Source organism: Tinamus guttatus, unplaced genomic scaffold (assembly GCF_059628265.1).
Source record: "Tinamus guttatus ecotype Peru unplaced genomic scaffold, ASM5962826v1 Tinamus_guttatus_pri_ptg001817l, whole genome shotgun sequence".
NCBI lineage: Eukaryota > Metazoa > Chordata > Aves > Tinamiformes > Tinamidae > Tinamus > Tinamus guttatus.
Window position 1 is genome coordinate 1,880 of NW_028290351.1, and position 21,504 is coordinate 23,383.

The following is a 21,504-nucleotide window of genomic DNA, read 5'->3' on the forward strand; positions in this document are numbered from 1 at the left end:
GGGAGTTCCCAGGGGGGACATGGGGAGTCCTGGAGGGTTTTCGGGGGATTTGGGGGCCCCGGGAGGGATTTGAGGGATTTTGGGGGGATTTGGGGTTCCCGGGGTGGATTCAGGGGGATTTCGGGGGGATTTTGTGGGGCTGGGGGGGGATTTTGGGGGTTCCGTGGTGGATTCGAGGGGATTTTGGGGGGATTTGGGGTTCTCGGGGGGAGTTCGAGGGGATCTGGGGGTTCCTAGGGGGGATTTGGGGCATCCTGGGCAGTTTCAGGGGGATTTTGGGGTCCCGGGGGGGGGATTCGAGGGGGTTTCGGGGCCATCGAAGGTCCCTCCGGCCACCCCATTGTCCCCAATTGTCCCTCAACCCCCCCAGACCGGGGTGGGGGGGGGGGTCAATGTGTCCCCCTGACCCCCCCCCTTTGTCCTTGTCCCCAGCGCCCCCCCCGCGCGGCTCCCGGTGGCCTCCCCGTCCGCCCACAGCGTCGGTGGCATCGGCGGTGGCATCGGCGGCGGTGGCATCGGTGGCCTCGGCGGTGGCCTTGGTGGCCTTGGTGGCCCCGGTGGCCCTGGCGGTGGCTTCCCGCGGGGGGTGGCCGCCCGCAGCACCTTCCACGCGGGGCAGCTCCGCCGGGACCCCCCCCCCCCCGGCCTTGGGGACGTCCCTGTCCCCGGCGCCCCCCCCCGCGGCCGCCCCCCGCCCCCCCCCCCCGGGAGCCTCTTCAGCAAGTTCACGTCCAAGTTCGTGCGCAGGTGGGGGGGGCCGCGGCCCCGGTGTCCCCTATTGTCCCCTCTTGTCCCCTCGTGTCCCCTATTGTCCCCTATTGTCCCCCCATGTCCCCCTATTGTCCCCTCGTGTCCCCTGTTGTCCCCTCGTGTCCCCTCGTGTCCCCCTGTTGTCCCCCTGTGTTCCCCTATTGTCCTCTTGTGTCCCCTCGTGTCCCCCTATTGCCCTTCGTGTCCCCCCGTGTCCCCTTGTGTCCCCTCATGTCCCCCTATTGTCCCCTCGTGTCCTCCCATGTCCCCTCGTGTTCCCCTGTTGTCCCCCCGTGTCCCCTATTGTCCCCCCATGTCCCCTCGTGTCCCCTCGTGTCCCCCTGTTGTCCCCTCGTGTCCCCTCGTGTCCCCTCATGTCCCCTCATGTCCCCCTGTGTCCCCCTATTGTCCCCTCGTGTCCCCCCGTGTCCCCCTATTGTCCCCCCGTGTCCCCCTATTGTCCCCTCGTGTCCCCTCGTGTCCCCTCATGTCCCCTCATGTCCCCCTGTGTCCCCCTATTGTCCCCTCCTGTCCCCCTGTGTCCCCCTATTGTCCCCTCCTGTCCCCTCGTGTCCCCCATTGTCCCCTCATGTCCCCTCGTGTTCCCCTGTTGTCCCCCCGTGTTCCCGTATTGTCCCCTCGTGTCCCCTCGTGTCCCCCATTGTCCCCTCGTGTCCCCTCGTGTCCCCCTATTGTCCCCTCGTGTCCCCCTGTGTCCCCCTATTGTCCCCCGTGTCCCCCCGTGTCCCCCTGTGTCCCCCTATTGTCCCCCCGTGTCCCCTCATGTCCCCCTGTTGTCCCCTCGTGTCCCCTGTGTCCCCTTGTGTCCCTTCATGTCCCCCTGTTGTCCCCTCGTGTCCCCCTCATGTCCCCTCGTGTCCCCCCGTGTCCCCTCGTGTCCCCCTGTTGTCCCCTCGTGTCCCCCTGTGTCCCCTCGTGTCCCCTCATGTCTCCCTGTGTGCCCTGCTGTCCCCTTGTGTCCCCTCAGGGTGCCTCATGTCCCCTATTGTTCCCTATTATCTCCTATTGTCCCCTCATGTCCCCTCGTGTCCCCTCGGGGTTACCTTGTGTCCCCTATTGTCCCCTATTATCCCCCGTTGTCCCCTCATGTCCCCCCTGTGTCCCCCCATGTCCTCCTGTGTCCCCCCGTGTCCCCTCCCTGTGCTGCGAATGTGACAACCCCGGTGGGGGGGGGGGACACAGGGACCCAACAGCCTGGGGACAGGGACAGTGTGGGGGGGGTGGGGACACGGCGGGTTGGGGACACTGGGGACACCAGGGGACACTGGGCCATGCTGGGTTGGGGACAGCAGGGGACATGTGTGTTACGGCGGGTTGGTGACACCGGGGACACTGGACCACACAGGTTGGGGACACCGGGGACGGCAGGGGACCCTGGGACAGCAGGGGACATGCGGGTTGGGGACACTGGGGACAGCAGGGGACCATTGGGGGACACTGGGACATGCGGGTTGGGGATCCTGGGGACACTGGGGACAGCCGGGGCCACGCGGGTTGGGGACAGCAGGGGACACTGGGGACAGCAGGGGACAGGCAGGTTGGGGCCACGCGGGTTGGGGACATTGGGGACACCTTGGGGACCCTGGGGACATTGGGGACCCCTTGGGGACACCCTGGGGACACCTTGGGGACATTGGGGACACCTTGGGGACACCCTGGGGACACCCTGGGGACACCTTGGGGACATTGGGGACCCCTTGGGGACACCTTGGGGACATTGGGGACACCTTGGGGACCCTGGGGACATTGGGGACCCCTTGGGGACCCTCGGGACATTGGGGACCCCGGGGACCCCTTGGGGACACCTTGGGGACATTGGGGACCCCTTGGGGACATTGGGGACACCTTGAGGACATTGGGGACCCCTTGGGGACCCTGGGGACATTGGGGACACCCTGGGGACCCCCTTGGGGACATTGGGGACCCCTTGGGGACCCTCGGGACATTGGGGACCCCGGGGACCCCTTGGGGACACCTTGGGGACATTGGGGACCCCTTGGGGACATTGGGGACACCTTGAGGACATTGGGGACCCCTTGGGGACCCTGGGGACATTGGGGACACCTTGGGGACCCCTTGGGGACATTGGGGACCCCTTGGGGACCCTCGGGACATTGGGGACCCCGGGGACCCCTTGGGGACACCTTGGGGACATTGGGGACCCCTTGGGGACACCCTCTCTCTCTCCCACAGAAATCTGTCTTTCAGGTTCGCCAGAAGGTAGGAGCTGCCCCTCCCCCACGCATGCGGGACCCCCCCCGGGGCCACCCCCCCTTGGGGACACCCTGGGGACACCTTGGGGACATTGGGGACACCCTGGGGACACCCTGGGGACACCTTGGGGACACCCCAGGGACACCCTGGGGATACCTTGGGGACACCCTGGGGACACCCTGGGGACATTGGGGACACCGTGGGGACACCTTGGGGACATTGGGGACACCTTGGGGACACCCCAGGGACACCCTGGGGACACCTTGGGGACACCCCGGGGACACCCTGGGGACATTGGGGACACCCTGGGGACACCCTAGGGACACCCTGGGGACACCCTGGGGACACCTTGGGGACATTGGGGACACCCTAGGGACACCCTGGGGACACCCTGGGGACACCTTGGGGACACCCCAGGGACACCCTGGGGACACCTTGGGGACATTGGGGACACCCTGGGGACACCTTGGGGACACCCTGGGGACACCCTGGGGACATTGGGGACACCGTGGGGACACCTTGGGGACATTGGGGACACCCTGGGGACACCTTGGGGACACTGGGGACACCCTGGGGACACCCTAGGGGGACCCTGGGGACACCCTGGGGACATTGGGGACACCCTGGGGACACCTTGGGGACACCCCGGGGACACCCTGGGGACACCCTAGGGACATTGGGGACACCCTGGGACACCCTGGGGACACCCTGGGGACATTGGGGACACCCTGGGGACACCTTGGGGACACTGGGGACACCCTGGGGACACCCCAGGGACACCCTGGGGGCATTGGGGACACCCTGGGGACACCCTAGGGGGACCCTGGGGACCCTGGGGACACCCTGGGGACATTGGGGACACCTTGGGGACACCCTGGGGACACCCTGGGGACATTGGGGACACTGTGGGGACACCTTGGGGACACCCCGAGGACACCCTGGGGACACCTTGGGGACATCGGGGACACCGTGGGGACATTGGGGACACCTTGGGGACATTGGGGACACCCTGGGGACACCCTGGGGACACCTTGGGGACACTGGGGACACCCTGGGGACATTGGGGACACCCTAGGGACACCTTGGGGACATTGGGGACACCCTGGGGACACCTTGGGGACACCTTGGGGACACCCTGGGGACATTCGGGACACCCTGGGGACACCTTGGGGACACCCCGGGGACACCCTGGGGACACCTTGGGGACATTGGGGACACCGTGGGGACACCGTGGGGACATTGGGGACACCTTGGGGACATTGGGGACATTGGGGACACCCTGGGGACATTGGGGACACCCTGGGGACACCTTGGGGACACCCCGGGGACACCTTGGGGACACGGCCCCCCCCCCCCCGCATGTCCCCCTCCCCCCGGCTGTGGCTGTTTGTCCGTCTGTCCCCGTGTCCCCCCCCCCGTGTCCCCCGTTGTGTCCCCCCCGGCGGGGGGAGGGGCGGGGGTGGCCCCGGTGGCCCCGTGTCCCCTCCCCGCTGACCTGGTCCCCGTTTGTCCCCGTTTGTCCCCGAGGAACCTGCACGAGCCCGAGAGCAAAGAGCGGCTGGAGGCGCCGAGGTCAGCGGGGACGGGGACACCGAGGGGACAACATGGGGACAACATGGGGACACCGCGGGGGCGGGGACATTGTGGGGACACCGTGGGGACAGGGACAGCACGGGGACAACGTGGGGACACCGTGGGGATGGGGACAGGGACAACATGGGGACAACATGGGGACACCGCGGGGGCGGGGACATTGTGGGGACACTGTGGGGACAGGGACAGCACGGGGACAACGTGGGGACACCGCGGGGACAGGGACAACACGGGGACAACATGGGGACACCGCAGGGACGGGGACACCGAGGGGACAGGGACAACACGGGGACAGGGACACTGTGGGGACACCATGGGGACACCGCGGGGACAGGGACAGGGACACTGTGGGGACGGGGACACCGAGGGGACAGGGACAACACGGGGACAACATGGGGACACCGCAGGGACAGAGACACTGTGGGGACACCATGGGGACACCGCGGGGACGGGGACACCGAGGGGACAGGGACAACATGGGGACGGGGACAGGGATGGGGACGGGGACACCGCGGGGACACCATGGGGACACTGGGGGGACGGGGACAGGGACACCATGGGGACAGGGACACTGTGGGGACACTGTGGGGACACCGCGGGGATGGGGACACGACAGGGACAACATGGAGACAGGGACAACATGGGGACGGGGACACCGCGGGGACACCATGGGGATACTGCGGGCATGGGGACAGGGACACCATGGGGACAGGGACACTGTGGGGACACCATGGGGACACCATGGGGACGGGGACAGGGACACAACAGGGACAACACGGGGACAGGGACACCGTGGGGACGGGGACAGGGACAGCATGGGGTGGGGACACCGTGGGGACAGGGACATCCTGGGGTCCCTGTGACACTGTGGGGACAGGGACAGGGACACGACAGGGGACAGGGACAGCGAGGGGACACCATGGGGACACCGCGGGGATGGGGACACTGCGGGGACAGGGACACCACGGGGACGGGGATGGGGACACCGCGGGGACACCACAGGGACAGGGACACTGTGGGGACACCGTGGGCACACCGCGGGGATGGGGACAGGGACAGGGACACCGTGGGGACAGGGACACCGCGGGGACGGGGACACCGAAGGGACGGGGATGGGGACAACACGGGGACAACATGGGAACAGGGACACCATGGGGTCCCTGTGACACTGCGGGGATGGGGACGGGGACAGGGACACTGTGGGGACACCGTGGAGACACTGCGGGGATGGGGACACCGTGGGGAGGGGGACAGGGACATGATGGGGACGGGGACACGGCGGGGACAGGGACATCGAGGGGATGGGGACACGACAGGGACAACACGGGGACAGGGACACTGTGGGGACACCATGGGGACAGGGACACCGGGGGGATGGGGACACTGCGGGAAGGGGGATGGGGACACCATGGGGACGGGGACATGGACAGCACGGGGACAGGGACACCATGGGACACCCCCGGGGGCCCAGTGACACCCTGGGGTCCCTGTGACACCGTGGGACACCCTAGGGGGGTGACACCACAGGACACCCCTGGGGTCTTGGTGACACCCCCGGGTCCCGGTGACACCGCGGGGTCCCCGTGACACTTCCAGGGTGCCCATGACACCCGTGACACCATTGGGGTCCCCATGAGGCCTCTGAGGTCCCCACGTCGCCTCCAAGGTCCCCAAGACCTCTTCAATGTCCCCAAGACCCCTCAGTGTCCCCAGGACCCCTCCAAGGTCCCCTCCAAGGTCCCCGCGTCCCCTCCGAGGTCCCCATGTCCCCTTTGGGGTCCCCTCTGAGGTCCCCGTGTCCCCTCTGAGGTCTCCAGGACCCCTCCGAGGTCCCCATGTCCCCTTTGAGGTCCCCACGTCCCCATTGGGATCTCCTCCGAGGTCCCCATGTCCCCTCCAAGGTCCCCTCCAAGGTCCCCACGACCTCTCCGAGGTCCCCATGTCCCTTCCGAGGTCCCCACATCCCCTTTGGGGTCCCCACGTCCCCTCTGAAGTCCCCTCTGAGGTCCCCACGTCCCCTTTGAGGTCCCTACGTCCGCTCCAGGGTCCCCTCTGAGGTCCCCACGTCCCCTTTGAGGTCCCCACGTCCCCTCTGAGGTCCCCATGTCCCCATTGGGGTCCCCTCCAAGGTCCCCACGTCCCCTCTGAGGTCCCCATGTCCCTTCTGAGGTCCCCACGTCCTCATTGTGGTCCCCTCTGAGGTCCCCACGTCCCCTCCGAGGTCCCCTCTGGTCCCCGTGTCCCCTTTGATGTCACCTCTGAGGTCCCCACGACCCCTCTGAGGTCTCCAGGACCCCTACAAGGTCCCCACGTCCCCTTGGGGGTCCCCTCCGAGGTCCCCATGTCCCCTTTGAGGTTCCTACGTCCCCGCCGAGACCCCATGTCCCCTTTGGGGTCTGCTCGAAGGTCCCCACGTCCCCTCTGAGGTCCCCATGTCCCCTCTGAGGTCCCCATGTCCCCTTTGAGGTTCCTACGTCCCCTCCAAGGTCCCCACGTCCCTTCTGAGGTCTCCACGTCCCCTCTGAGGTCCCCACGTCCCCATTGGGGTCCCCTCCAAGATCCCCACGTCCCCTTTGGGGTCTGCTTGAAGGTCCCCACGTCCCCTCTGAGGTCTCCAGGACCCCTCCGAGGTCCCCATGTTCCCATTGGGGTCCCCTCCGAGGTCCCCACGTCCCCTCTGAGGTCTCCAGGACCCCTTTGGGGTCCCCACGTCCCCTCTGATGTCCCCATGTCCCCTCCGATGTCCCCACGTCCCCTTTGCCGCCCCCCAGGCCGCCGTCCACCCCGGATCCCGCCTCCTCCTCGTCCTCCTCCTCCTCCTCGGCGGCGGCGGCCGCCAAGCCGCGCTCGCTGCGCTTCACGTGGAGCATGAGGACCACGAGCGCCCTGGAGCCGCACGAGATGCTGCGCGAGATCCGCAAGGTGCTGGACGCCAACGGGTGCCGCGCGGAGCCGCGCGAGCGCTTCGTGCTGCTGTGCGCGCACGGCGCGCCCGGCCACGCCGCCTTCGCGCAGTGGGAGATGGAGGTGTGCAAGCTGCCGCGCCTGGCGCTCAACGGCGTCCGCTTCAAGCGCGTCGCCGGCACCTCCGTGGCCTTCAAGAACATCGCGTCCAAGGTGGCCAACGAGCTCAAGCTCTGAGCGCCGGCGACGCCGAGAGGTGACGACGGGGCCGGCGGTGACCGAGAGTTGGGCGCTTGGCCTTGGTGGAACAAGAGGTGACAACTTGGCCTTGGTTGACTTTGAATTGACCAACTTGGCCTTGGTTGACCAAGAGGTGACGACTGGGCCATCGGTGACCAAGAGTTGGGCACTTGGCCTTGGTTGACTGAGAGTTGGCCGTGGTTGACCGAGAATTGACAACTTGGCCATCGTTGACCACCAGTTGGGCGCTTGGACTTGGTTGAACAAGAGTTGACCATGATTGACCAAGAGGTGACGACTGGGCCATCGGTGACCAAGAGTTGGGCGCTTGGCCTTGGTTGACTCAGAGTTGACCAGTTGGCCTTGGTTGACTTTGAATTGACCAACTTGGCCTTGGTTGACTGAGAGTTGGCCTTGGTTGACCAAGAGGTGGCAACTTGGCCATCGTTGACCACGAGTTGGGCGCTTGGCCTTGCTTGACTTTGAATTGACCAACTTGGCCTTGGTTGACCAAGAGGTGACAACTTGGCCATCATTGACCCAGAGTTGACCAGTTGGCCGTGGTTGACTTTGAATTGACCAACTTGGCCTTGGTTGACCAAGAGGTGACGATGGGGCCGTCGGTGACCGAGAGTTGGGCGCTTGGCCTTGGTTGACAAAGAGTTGACAACTTGGCCTTGGTTGACAAAGAGTTGGCCGTCGTTGACCAAGAGTTGATAACTTGGCCTTGGTTGACGTAGAGTTGACCAACTTGGCCTTGGTTGAACAAGAGTTGGCCGTGGTTGACCAAGAGGTGACAACTTGGCCTTGGTTGACTCAGAGTTGACCCGTTGGCCTTGGTTGACTTTGAGTTGGCCAACTTGGCCTTGCTTGGCCAAGAGGTGACGACTGGGCCATCGGTGACCAAGAGTTGGGCGCTTAACCTTGGTTGACTTTGAATTGACCAACTTGGCCTTGGTTGAACAAGAGTTGGCCATGGTTGACCAAGAGGTGACAACTTGGCCACAGTTGACCAAGAGTTGGGCGCTTGGCCTTGGTTGACTTCGAATTGACCAACTTGGCCTTGGTTGACCAAGAGGTGACAACTTGGCCATCGTAGACCAAGAGTTGGGCACGTGGCCTTGGTTGCACAAGAGTTGACACCTTGGCTTTGGTTGACCCAAGAGTTGGCCATGGTTGACCAAGAGGTGACGACTGGGCCATCGGTGACCAAGGGTTGGGCGCTTGGCCTTGGTTGACTTCGAATTGACCAACTTGGCCTTGGTTGAACAAGAGTTGACCAACTTGGCCTTGGTTGACAAAGAGTTGGGCTTGGTTGACCAAGAGGTGACAGCTTGGCCATCATTGACCAAGAGTTGAACAAGAGTCGGCAACTTGGCCTTGGTTGACCCAAGACTTGGCCATGGTTGACTAAGAGGTGACAACTTGGCCATCATTGACCAAGAGTTGGGCGCTTGGTCTTGGTTGAACAAGAGTTGACCATGATTGACCAAGAGTTGGCCAACTTGGCCTTGCTTGGCCAAGAGGTGACAACTGGGCCATCGGTGACCAAGAGTTGGGCGCTTAACCTTGGTTGAACCAGAATTGAGGACTTGGCTTGGGTTGACCAAGAGTTGGGCACTTGGCCTTGGTTGATCAAGAGTTGGCCGTGATTGACCAAGAATTGACAACTTGGCCATCATTGACCCAGAATTGACCAGTTGGCCTTGGTTGACCAAGAGTTGGCTGTGATTGACCAAGAGGTGACAACTGGGCCATCGGTGACCAAGAGCTGGGCGCTTGGCCTTGGTTGAACAAGAGTTGACCAGTTGGCCTTGGTTGACTTAGAATTGACCAACTCGGCCTTGGTTGACCAAGAGTTGACAACTTGGCCATCATTGACCAAGAGTTGGACGCTTGGCCTTGGTTGCCCGAGAGTTGACCAGTTGGCCATGGTTGACCCGTTGGCCATCGTTGACCAAGAGTTGACCAACTTGGCCTTGGTTAAACAAGGGTTGACAACTTGGCCGTCATGACCAAGAGTTGACCCGTTGGCCATGGTTGACCCGTTGGCCATGGTTGACCCGTTGGCCATGGTTGACCCGTTGGCCATCGTTGACCACGGGTTGGTCCCTCGGCCGTCGTTGACCAAGAGTTGGGCCCTTGGCTGCGCGGGAGCCGCCGCTCGGCCCCGTCGGAGCCTTGGGGACGTTGGGGACGTTGGGGACGTTGACGGGACCGGAGGACGTCGTCGCCGGGGACGGCGCCAAGAGGACGTCGAGGACGGGACGGCGCCGAGGGGACACCGGGGCCTTAGGGGACAAATCAGGACTTTGCGGGGATAACGATGGGGACGTCCCGGGTGTCCCCCTCCCCCTGGGGACATCGCGGAGCCTTACGGGGACACGGGGACGTCCCCAAACGCGGGGCCGTCCCGGGGCCTTAGGGGGACACGGGGGGGCTCGGGGACACCCGGGATGTCCCAGCGCCCCCTGGGGACCCCCCGGGTGTCACCCCCACCCTGGGGACCCCCCGGGCCCCCCCTGTCCCCCCTTGGGGACACCAGGGCCCCCCCTGGGGACATCCCGGAGCCTTAGGGGGCTCCCGGCCCCCCCCTCACTCAGGAACAGCCCCCGCTCCGGGGGGGGGGGGGCGGGGGGGGGGACCCGCTGACGTCACCTCCCCCCTCCCCCACCCGCGGGGATCCCCCCCCCCCTTGACCTGCTGAACCCCCCCCCCCCCCCCCGGACGCCTGGGCCCCTCGGGGGGGGGAGGGGCTGTACAAACCTCGGGGGGGGGGGATCACGTGACCCCGGGGGTTGTTGTCACCCTGGGGGGGGGGCGGGGGGGTCACTCGGGGTGTCCCCCCCCTCCCCCCCCCCCCCGCTGGAGATTTTCCAGGTTCTAGATTAAAATTTCCAGAAAGTTTTTCCCTGGCTCCGCCCGGTGCATCCCAGAATTCCCAGTGCCCCCCACCCCCATCCCGGCTGCGTCCCAGAATTCCCAGCGCCCCCCCCCATTGCATCCGAGAATTCCCAGTGCCCCCCCCGGCTGCGTCCCAGAATTCCCAGTGCCCCCCCCCCATTGCATCCCAGAATTCCCAGTGCCCCCCCCGGGTGTGTCCCAGAATTCCCAGTGCCCCCCCCGGGTGTGTCCCAGAATTCCCAATGCCCCCCCCCCCGGTGCATCCCAGAATTCCCAATGCCCCCCCCCCCGGTGCATCCCAGAATTCCCAATGCCCCCCCCGGGTGTGTCCCAGAATTCCCAATGCCCCCCCCCCGGTGCATCCCAGAATTCCCAATGCCCCCCCCGGCTGTGTCCCAGAATTCCCAGTGCCCCCCCCGGTGCATCCCAGAATTCCCAGTGCCCCCCCGGGTGTGTCCCAGAATTCCCAGTGCCCCCCCCGGTGCATCCCAGAATTCCCAGTGCCCCTCAGTGTTCCCGGGTGCATCCCAGCCCCCCCCGCGCATCCCCAGCGCTTCCAGGCGCATCCCGGTGTTCCCAATTGCATCCCAGTCCCCCTCCCAGCGCATCCCAATCCCCCCCCTGCTCCCAGTTTCATCCCAGCCCATCCCAGTCCCCCCCCGCGGCACCCTGGGTGTCTCCCAGCGCCCTTCCCGGTGTTCCCAGTGTTCCTGGTACATCCCAGTGTTCCCGGTACATCCCGGTGTTCCCGGTACATCCTGGTGTTCCCAAGACATCCCCCTGCTGCCGGTGTTCCTGGTACATCTGGGTGTTCCCAGTGTTTCCTGGTATATCCAGGTGTTCCCAGTGTTCCCGATACATCCCAATGTTCCCGGTTCATCCCCGTGTTCCTGGTGTTCCTGGTACATCCCACTGTTCCCAGTACATCCCGGTACATCCCGGTGTTCCCGGTACATCCTGGTGTTTTGGGTACATCCCGGTGTTCCCAGTACTTCCCAGTGTTCCCAGTACATCCCGGTACATCCGGGTGTTCCCAGTATATCCAGGTGTTCCCAGTGTTCCCGATACATCCCAATGTTCCCGGTACATCCCACTCCTCCCAGTACATCCCGGTACATCCTGGTGTTCCCGGTACATCCTGGTGTTTTGGGTACATCCCGGTGTTCCCAGTACTTCCCAGTGTTCCCAGTACATCCCGGTACATCCCGGTGTTCCCAGTATATCCAGGTGTTCCCGGTGTTCCCGGTACATCCCGGTGTTCCCAGTACTTCCCAGTGTTCCCAGTACATCCCGGTACATCCCGGTGTTCCCAGTATATCCCGGTGTTCCCGGTGTTCCTGGTACATCCTGGTGTTCCCAGTATTTCCCAGTGTTCCCAGTACATCCCGGTACATCCCGGTGTTCCCAGTATATCCAGGTGTTCCCGGTGTTCCTGGTACATCCTGGTGTTCCCAGTACTTCCCAGTGTTCCCAGTACATCCCGGTACATCCGGGTGTTCCCAGTATATCCAGGTGTTCCCGGTGTTCCCGATACATCCCAGTGTTCCCGGTACATCCCCATATTCCCGCTGTTCCCGGTACATCCCGCCGTTCCCGCTTCCTAAACCACCTTTATTAACACCCCCCCAACGGCAGCCCAGCGGGAGGCGGGGCTTCCAGCGCGAGGGGGCGTGGCCTCCAGCCAGAGGGGGCGTGGCCTCCAGAGCCGGGGGCGTGGCCTCCAGCCAGAGGGGGCGGGGCCTCCAGCCCGAGGGGGCGGGGCTGGCGGCCCCGGGGGCGGCCGCGGCTCCCCCTGCGCGTGGGCGTGGCCGCCCGCGCCGCGCCAGCCAATCAGCGCGCGGCCCTCCCCTGCGGCCGGGGCGCATGCGCCAACGCGGCCTCGCTCCCCCCGCCCCCGCGGCGCGCATGCGCAGTGGCGCGCGGGGCGGCCGCCCCCCCCCCGCCGCCGCGATGGGGGTGAGTGAGGCCGCGCGGGGGGGGGAGGGGGCAGTTTTGGGGTGAGAGGAGGCGATTTTGGGGGCGGGGGGAGGCCCTGGGTGAAGGGGGGCGGGGCCGCGTGGGGGAGGGGGCCGGGGGCGGTTTTGGGGGGAAATCGGGGGTTTTCGGGGGCGGCGGGCGCTGAGGTAAAGGGAGGGGGACGGCTCCGGGCGGGGGGGGGCGGGGAGGGCGTTTTAGGGGGGAATTGGGCGGTTTTGGGGCACTAAGGGGGAGGTGGGGGGGGTTAGGGGGAGTTTGGGGTGTTTTGGGGGGAATTGGGGGGTTTTAGGGGTTTCGGGGGGAGTTTGGGGGCGTTTTGGGGGGAATTGGGAGTTTGGGGTATTAGGGGCCATTTTGGGGGGAATTGGGGGGCATTAGGGGGTTTTGGGGGGTTTTAGGGGGTGTTTTGGGGATACAGGAAATTTGGGGGGGATTAGGACAAGTTTGGGGGGATAAAGAGGAATTTTGGGGGAATTTGAGGCACTTTGGGGGGTCCTGGGGGAGGCGCTGAGGGGGAAGGGGGAATTTGGGGCCGTTTAGTGACAATTTGAGGGGTTTTGGGGTCCCCTGGGGGCTGCGATTTTGGGCACCGAATCGAGAGGGTTTTGGGGAGAAAAGCGGCTTTTTGGGGCGCTCTGGGTGGGAATTTGGGGCGTTTTGGGGCGTTTTGGAGGTTCCCGGGTGTCCCCACGATTCCGGGGTCGCGTCCGGAAGGATCCGGCCGCGGAGCCGCCGGAAATGGAGGATTTTGTTGGGAAAAGCGGGGGGTGACGCGGGGACGAGCGGCGTCGGAACCGGGAAGAACGGCCGGAAACGGGAGCGGAAACGGGAATTATCGGGGAAAAACGGCTGGAAACGGGAGCGGAAACGGGAATTACCCAGGAAAAACGGCCGGAAACGGGAGCGGAAACGGGAATTACCCGGGAAAAACGGCTGGAAACAGGAGCGGAAATGGGAATTACCCGGGAAAAACGGCCGGAAACGGGAGCGGAAACGGGAATTACCCGGGAAAAACAGCTGGAAACGGGAGCGGAAACGGGAATTACCCAGGAAAAACGGCCGGAAACGGGAGCGGAAACGGGAATTATCCGGGAAAAACGGCTGGAAAAAGGAGCGGAAACGGGAATTCCTTGGGAGAGGGTTTGGGCGCTGAATGGAGCATCCTGGAGGAAATTCCCGGCGGGACGGCGCATCCCGGCGGGAAAAAGCACCGTTCCGACCTCATTCCGGAGCCGCAAACGCTTCCGTTTCCCTGGAACGCCGCCAGCCAGGACGGTTCCGCAGCCAGAGGGAGGATCGTCCCGATTCCCAGCACGGCTCCCGCCAGAATTCCCGCAAAATTCCTGCAAAAATTCCCACTGAAATTCCCGCAAAAATTCCCACAAAAATTCCCGCAAAAAGCATCCCCTTGACTCACATTTTGGGGACAAGGTGACACCGAGGGATCCGTTTTTCCATGCGCATCCGGAGCTGCTCCGCGCTGCCGGATCCGGAACCTCTTTGCCGACGTTGAAATTTCCTTAAAATACATCAAATTTGGGGAAAGTGGCCCAAAACGCCGCTTCATTTTTACTGGATAATAATAAAAAAACAACCTGGAGCCGCCGCGTCCGAGGGAGGAGCCGTCGGATACGTCCGGACATTCCCAACTTTGGGATCGACTCTTGGATCCTGCGTGGAAATAAGGAAAATAATCCCGGTCGTTCCCATTTGCTTCGGTTCCCACCTCATTGCCGGGAAGCTGGAGCGGGAATTCCGCTTCCCGATGGATTTTCCCGCTTTGGGGATGAACGGGAAGCAGGAGGCGCTGCCGGATTCCCTTCACTTTGCTCCGTTATTCCATAGGAAAAAGTGGAATTCCCAACTTGTTATCCACCAGGATTTGGGCAACACTCATTCCGGATGAAAAATGAATGGCAGGATCTCTTGAATCCATGTTTTTTTTTTTTGCACCGGGAAAACCATCCCGTCCTGCCATGATCCATGCCCATTCCGAGGTTTTCCCACCCTCCGGAGTGCCTTTTTCCCTGTTTTTCCCCCAAATTTGTCCTTGCCTTTTGCTCCGCTTCCAATAAAACCGACTCATCCCGGTGCAGGGAATGCCCTTTTTCCGGCTCCGTTTTCCCGGATTTCAGCCCGGAACGCTCCGAAACGGCGTGGAAAAGGGGCGCTCCGGCATTCCCGGCATTCCCGGAATCCTCTCGTTGCAGAGAAAATCCAGCAAAGCCAAGGAAAAGAAGCAGAAACGCCTGGAAGAGCGGGCGGCCATGGACGCCGTGTGCGCCAAGGTGGACGCGGCCAACAAGGTGAGCGTTATCCCGGGAATTCCGCCCGGGAAGCGCGGGAATCCCCTTTTCCCGTTGGATTCCGTGGTTTTTTCTCCCGTTTTCCGCAGCTCGAGGATCCCTTGGAAGCGTTTCCCGTTTTCAAGCGATACGACCGGAACGGGTGAGGAACGGCGGCGTTCCGGCCCCGGCGGCGCCCGCATCCCGCTCAGAATTCCCGCTTTTCCGCAGGCTCTGCGTGTCCATCGAGTGCACGCGGGTGTCGCGCCTGGATCCCGCTACAGTCGACTGGGCCTTCGAGCTGACCAAGAACAACATGCAGACGCTGTGAGTGCCGGCAACAGCGTTCCGGGCGGGAAAACCCCGGGAATGGCCATTCCGGGGCGGGAAAACCCCGGGAATCTCCGTTCCGGGCGGAAAAACCCTGGGAATCTCTGTTCTGGGGCAGAAAAACCCCGGGAATTGCCGTTTCGGGAAGGAAAACCCTGGGAATGGCCGTTTCGGGGTGGAAAAGCCCTGGGAATCACCGTTCTGGGGCCGGAAACCCTCGGGAATCTCCGTTCCGGGGCAGAAAAACCCCGGGAATCTCCGTTCCGGGCGGAAAAACCCTAGGAATGGTCGTGCCGGGGAGGAAAAGCCCTGGGAATCACCATTCTGGGGTGGAAAACCCCCGGGAATCGCCGTTCCGGGCGGAAAAACCCTAGGAATGGCCGTTCTGGGGCAGAAAACCCCCGGGAATTGCCGTTCCGGGAAGGAAAACCCTGGGAATGGCCGTTTCGGGGTGGAAAACCCCCAGGAATTGCCGTTCTGGGAAGGAAAACCCTGGGAATCGCCGTTCCGGGGTGGAAAACCCCGGGAATTGCCGTTCCGGGGCGGGAAAACCCTGGGAATGGCCGTTCCGGGGCGGGAAAACCCTGGGAATTGCCGTTCCGGGAAGGAAAACCGCTGGGAATCACTGTTCTGGGGCCAGAAACCCCTGGGAATGGCTGTTCCGGGAGGAAACCCCCGGGAATCACCTTTCTGGGGAGGAAAACTGCCGGGAATCACTGTGCCGGGGAGGAAAACCCCTGGGAATTGCCTTTCCGGGGTGGAAAACCCTCGGGAATGGCCGTGTCGGGGCGGAAAAACCCTGGGAATTGTCGTGCCGGGGCGGAAAACCCCTGGGAATCACTGTTCCAAGGTGGAAAAACCCCGGGAATCACTGTTCTGGGGAGGAAAACCCCCGGGAATTGCGGTTCTGGGGCGGAAAACCCTGGGAATCGCCCTTCTGGGGCGGAAAACCCCGGGAATGGCCGTTCCGGGGCGGAAAACCCCCAGGAATTGCCGTTCCAGGGCGGAAAACCCCGGGAATGGCCGTTCCGGGGCGGAAAACCCCTGGGAATCGCCATTCCAGGGAGGAAAACCCCCCCGGGAATCACCGTTCCGGTGCCAAAACCCCCGGGAATCACCGTGCCGGGGCGGAAAAACCCTGGGAATGGCCGTGCTGGGGAGGAAAACCCTTGGGAATCTCCGTTCCGGGGCAGAAAAACCCCGGGAATCACCGTTCCGGGCGGAAAAACCCTAGGAATGGCCGTGCCGGGAAGGAAAACCTCCGGGAATTGCTGTTCCGGGGCGGAAAAGCCCTGGGAATCACCATTCTGGGGTGGAAAACCCCTGGGAATCGCCATTCCGGGGAGGAAACCCCCCCGGGAATCACCGTGTTGGGGCTGGAAACCCTCGGGAATTTCCGTTCCGGGGCGGAAAACCCCTGGGAATGGCCGTTCCGGGGCGGAAAACCTCCGGGAATCACCATTCCAGCAACAAAACCCCCCGGAGCGGCGGAAAACCCTCCCCGTTTCCGCGGCCGATTGGGAGCGGGCCGGGGAAATTCCCGGTTTTCCCGCCGGGATGAACCGCGCGGGGGCCGTTCCCTCGGAACAGGTACGAGCAGAGCGAGTGGGGCTGGAAAGACCGGGAAAAGCGGGAAGAGCTGACGGACGAGCGGGCCTGGTACCTCCTGGCCCGGGATTCCGGATCCGGCCCCGTCGCCTTCTCCCATTTCCGCTTCGACGTCGAGTGCGGCGACGAGGTTCTCTACTGGTGGGTAAAAACGCTGCTTTTTCGTCCCAAAACGGGGCCGGATCCGCTTGTTTCCAACCCAAAACGCGGCCGGATTCGCTTGTTTCCAACCCAAAACGCGGCGCTGGATTCGGGCGGTTTCTTTCCGGAAAAACACGGCCGGATCCGGTCACTTTTTTCCCCAAAACACGGCCGCGGATCCGGCTGCTTTCTCCTCAAAATACGCCCAAATCCGGCCGCTTTCTCCCCAAAACAGACCCAAATCCGGCTGCTTTCTCCCCAGAATACGCCCCAATCCGGCTGCTTTCTCCTCAAAATATGCCCCAATCCGGCTGCTTTCTCCCCAAAATACGCCCAAATCTGGCTGCTTTCTCCCCAAAATACGCCCAAATCTGGCTGCTTTCTCCCCAAAATACACCCAAATCCGGCTGCTTTCTCCCCAAAATACAACCCAGATCCAGCCATTTTCTTCTCCAAAAACAGCCCCAGAACCACCCACTTTCTCCCCAAAACACAGCCCCAGATCCAGCCACTTTTCCCCAAAAAACAGTGCCAAATCCAGGCGCTTTCTCCCCCAAAACCAGCCCCGATCCGGCCTCTTTTTTCCCCAAAAAACTGATATTTTCCCGTTTTTCCCTCTTTTTCCCCCAGCTACGAGGTGCAGCTGGAGAGCAAAGTGCGGCGGAAAGGGCTGGGCAAATTCCTGCTCCAGATCCTGCAGCTGGTGGCCAACAGGTACCGCCCTCGTTAGCGGCCTCGTTAGGGGCCTCGTTAGCCCCCGTGGGATCCTCATTAGTCTCCATAGCCCGGGTGCTTCGTTAGGCGCCTCGTTAGGTGCCTCCATTGGGGCTCCTCCATTGGACTCTTCTATTGGGCTCTTCCATTGGGTTCCCCACGCCGGACTCCTTGTTAGGCCCCGCGGTCCCTCGTTAGGCTCCTCATTAGCCCCCGTAGGCTCCTCATTAGTCTCCATAGCCCGGGTGCTTCGTTAGGCGCCTCGTTAGGTGCTTCCATGGGGCTCTTCCATTGGGTTCCTCCATTGGGCTCCTTCATTGGATTCTTCCATTGGGTTCCCCACTCCAGGCTCCTCGTTAGGCCCCGCGGTCCCTCGTTAGGCTCCTCGTTAGCTCCCGTAGGCTCCTCATTAGTCTCCACACCCTGGGCGCTTCGTTAGGGGCCTCGTTAGGCACCTCCATTGGGTTCCTCCATTGGGCTCCTCCATTGGATTCCTTGTTGGGCTCTTCCATTGGGTTCCCCGCTCCAGGCTCCTCGTTAGGCCCTGTGGTCCCTCATTAGGCTCCTCGTTAGCCCCCGTAGACTCCTCATTAGTCTCCACAGCCCGGGTGCTTCGTTAGGCGCCTCGTTAGGTGCCTCCATTGGGCTCTTCCTTTGGGCTCTTCCATTGGGCTCCTTGTTGGGCTCTTCCATTGGGCTCTTCCATTGGGTTCCCCACGCCGGACTCCCCGTTAGGCCCCGTGGTCCCTCGTTAGGCTCCTCGTTAGCCCCCGTAGGCTCCTCATTAGGCTTCATCCCCTGGGTGCCTTGTTAGGCGCCTCATTAGGCACCATGGCCAACTCTTCCATTGGGTCCCTCCATTGGGTTCCATCATTGGGCTCCTCCATTGGCTCTTCCATTGGGCTCTTCCATTGGATTTTTCCATTGGGTTCCTTGTTGGGCTCTTCCATTGGGTTCCCCACTCCAGGCTCCTCGTTAGGCCCTGTGGTCTCTCGTTAGGCTCCTCGTTAGCCACCGTAGGCTCCTCATTAGTCTCCACAGCCCGGGCGCTTCGTTAGGCGCCTCGTTGTGCACCTCCATTGGGCTCTTCCATTGGGCTCTTCCATTGGGTTCCTCCATTGGGTTCCTTGTTGGGCTCTTCCATTGGGCTCTTCCATTGGGCTCCTCCATTGGGTTCCCCACTCCGGACTCCTCATTAGGCCCCGTGGTCCCTCATTAGGCTCCTCGTTAGCCCCCATAGACTCCTCATTAGTCTCCACAGCCCGGGCGCTTCTTTAGGCGCCTCGTTAGGTGCTTCCATGGGGCTCTTCCATTGGGTTCCTCCATTGGGCTCCTCCATTGGATTCTTCCATTGGGTTCCCCACTCCAGGCTCCTCGTTAGGCCCCGTGGTCCCTCGTTAGGCTCCTCATTAACCCCTGTAGGCTCCTCATTAGTCTCCACAGCCCGGGTGCTTCGTTAGGCGCCTCCATTGGGCTCTTCCATTGGGTTCCATCATTGGGTTCCTTCATTGGCTGCTCCGTTGGGTTCTTCCATTGGGTTCCTTGTTGGGCTCTTCCATTGGGCTCTTCCATTGGGTTCCCCATGCTGGACTCCTCATTAGGCCCCACGGTGCCTCGTTAGGGGCCTCGTTAGCCCCCATAGACGCCTCATTAGGCGCCTCGTTAGGTGCCATGGCCGGCTCTTCCATTGGGCTCTTCCATTTGGTTCCATCATTGGGTTCCTCCATTGGGTTCCCCCCTCCTTGGTCCCTCATTAGGCTCCTCATTAGCCCCATAGGCTCCTCATTAGCCCCATAGGCTCCTCATTAGCCCCCCCCCACCCCGCGCGGTCCTCGTTAGCGCCTCGTTAGCCCCGTCTCGTCAGCGCGGCCGCCTGTCCCCGCAGCACGCAGATGAAGAAGGTCATGCTCACGGTGTTCAAGCACAACCACGGCGCCTACCACTTCTTCAAGGACGCGCTGCAGTAGGTGACACCGTTTCGGGGTGTTTTTCACCCGTTTCGGGGTGTTTTTCACCCATTTTGGGGTGTTTTTCGCCCGTTTTGGGGTGGTTTTCACCCGTTTTGGGGTGTTTTCGCCCGTTTCGGGGTGTCTCTCCGCAGGTTCGACGTTGACGACTCGTCACCCGGCGCGGGCGGCTGTTGCGGCGACGACTGTTGCTACGAGATCCTGAGTCGCCGGACGCGCTACGGCGAGAGCCGCCCCGCCCCCCCCGGCGGCCGCTGCGGGGGCTGCTGCCGCTGAGGCCTTCGTCCCCCCCGGCCTCCTCCTCCTCCTCATCTTCATCTTCCTCCTCTTCATCATCATCATCCTCCTCTTCATCATCATCCTCCTCCTCTTCATCTTCCTCCTCCTCCTCCTCATCTCCCTCCTCCTCTTCCTCATCTTCATCCTCCTCATCTTTCCTCACTTCATTTTCTTCCTCCTCCTCTTTCTCCTTCCTCCTCCTCTTTCTCCTTCCTCCTCCTCTTTCTCCTTCCTCCTCCTCTTCCTCCTTCCTCCTCCTTCCTCCTTCCTCCTCCTCTTCCTCCTCTTCCTCCTTCCTCCTCTTCCTCCTCTTCCTTCTTCTTCTTCCTCCTCCTCCTCCTCCTTCCTCCTCCTCTTTCTGCTTCTTCCTCCTCCTCTTCCTCCTCCTTCCTCCTCTTCCTCCTTCCTCCTCCTCCTCTTCCTCCTCCTCCTCTTCCTCCTTCCTCCTCCTCTTCCTCCTTCCTCCTCCTCTTCCTCCTTCCTCCTCCTCTTCCTCCTTCTTCCTCCTCTTCCTCCTTCCTCCTCCTCTTCATCCCTCCTCCTCCTCCTCTTCATATTCATCCTTCCTCCTCTTCCTCCTCTTCCTCCTTCCTCCTCCTCCTCCTCGTCTTCATCCTTCCTCTTCCTCCTCCTCTTCCTCCTCCTTTCCTCTCATCACCGTCTCCTCCTCCTCTTCCTCTTTCTCTCCCCTCCTCCTCCTCCTCTTCATCCTTTCCGCTCTTCCTCCTCTTCCTCAGGGCGCCGTCACTTCCGCCATTTCGCGGCCCCTCGTGCGGCCGCCGCCATTTCGGGAGACGCTGCCGGGTTCTTCCCGGACAAACCCACCCCCCCCACCCCGGGAATTTTGGGGTTTATTTTATTTTTAATTATTATTTTTGCCAGTTTTTGCCCCTTTTTTACAGGGAGGCCTCGACGCGGAGCCTCCCCTCCCCGACGTCCCCAATTTCCCCGTTTTTTGCACCGGTTTCTTTGTACGTTGCCAATAAAGACACTTTTGTCGACGCCTGGGGCTCATTTGGGGGCGGGGCTTGTTGACAAGGGGGCGGGGCCAAGAAGGAAGGGGGCGGGGTCGAGCCCGCGGGGCGGCGGGGCTAAAATTGGGCACGGAGGAGGGGCGGGGCCAGGACTTGGAAGGGGGCGGGGCCAGGGAGGGGGCGAGGCTTAAAGGGGGCGTCTAAGGGAGGGGGCGGGGCCCAGGACTAAGGGAGGGGTCAAGGGGGAGGGGGCGTGGTCTAACCGGGCTCCCCTGAGTAGGGGCGGGGTCAATGTGCAGGTGGGCGTGGCCTCCCCAGCGCGCCGGCGCGGGGCAAACGGAGGGGCGTGGTCAACAGAGGAGGGGCGTGGCCACGAGCCCCGCGTGACGTAACGCGGGGCGGGGCCGAGCGCCGTTCCCCGCCGCCGCCGCCGGAAGTGACGTCCGCGCCGCCGCCATGTTGCCCGCCGCCCGCCTGCTCCGCGCCGCGCTGCTCCGCGGCCCCCCCCCCCCGCCGGGGCCTCGTGTCGGGGCCGCCGCAGCAGCCGCTGGGGCCCGCGGTGAGACCCGGGGGGCGGGGGGGGAACCGGAACCGGTACCGGGG

General features: G+C 63.2%; 1 protein-coding gene, 1 long non-coding RNA gene and 1 pseudogene across 3 annotated transcripts; all 3 read left to right on the forward strand.

Annotated features, from left to right (window-relative positions):
- The first annotated feature begins 649 nt into the window (after positions 1 to 649).
- On the forward strand, positions 650 to 4,579 carry LOC148590039 (uncharacterized). The gene is made up of 3 exons (XR_015914377.1): positions 650 to 747; positions 2,965 to 2,991; positions 4,513 to 4,579. It is a non-coding gene; the product is annotated as an uncharacterized LOC148590039 (long non-coding RNA).
- A 1,226-nt stretch (positions 4,580 to 5,805) lies between these two features.
- Positions 5,806 to 9,196, forward strand: LOC148590040 (serine/threonine-protein kinase MARK2 pseudogene; annotated as a pseudogene). Its single transcript, XR_015914378.1, has 3 exons — positions 5,806 to 5,816; positions 7,350 to 7,738; positions 9,138 to 9,196. The product of XR_015914378.1 is annotated as a serine/threonine-protein kinase MARK2 pseudogene (transcript).
- Positions 9,197 to 14,789: 5,593 nt separating this feature from the next.
- NAA40 (N-alpha-acetyltransferase 40, NatD catalytic subunit) lies at positions 14,790 to 19,924 on the forward strand. The gene is made up of 7 exons (XM_088539543.1): positions 14,790 to 14,909; positions 14,999 to 15,051; positions 15,120 to 15,215; positions 16,809 to 16,967; positions 17,598 to 17,681; positions 19,567 to 19,644; positions 19,783 to 19,924. The coding sequence occupies exons 1-7, from the start codon at positions 14,871 to 14,873 to the stop codon at positions 19,922 to 19,924; spliced, it is 651 nt and encodes a 216-aa protein (XP_088395669.1). The 5' UTR covers positions 14,790 to 14,870.
- The last annotated feature ends 1,580 nt before the right edge of the window (positions 19,925 to 21,504 follow it).

What these genes read in the sequence shown, in the direction of transcription:
- NAA40 (XM_088539543.1), top strand. Translation starts at nt 14,871, where the DNA reads ATGGACGCCGTGTGCGCCAAGGTGGACGCGGCCAACAAG. An exon ending in AAGAACAACATGCAGACGCT is followed by an intron (nt 15,216 to 16,808) that starts GTGAGTGCCGGC and finishes CCCTCGGAACAG; the next exon opens with GTACGAGCAGAGCGAGTGGG. An exon ending in CTGCAGCTGGTGGCCAACAG is followed by an intron (nt 17,682 to 19,566) that starts GTACCGCCCTCG and finishes CTGTCCCCGCAG; the next exon opens with CACGCAGATGAAGAAGGTCA.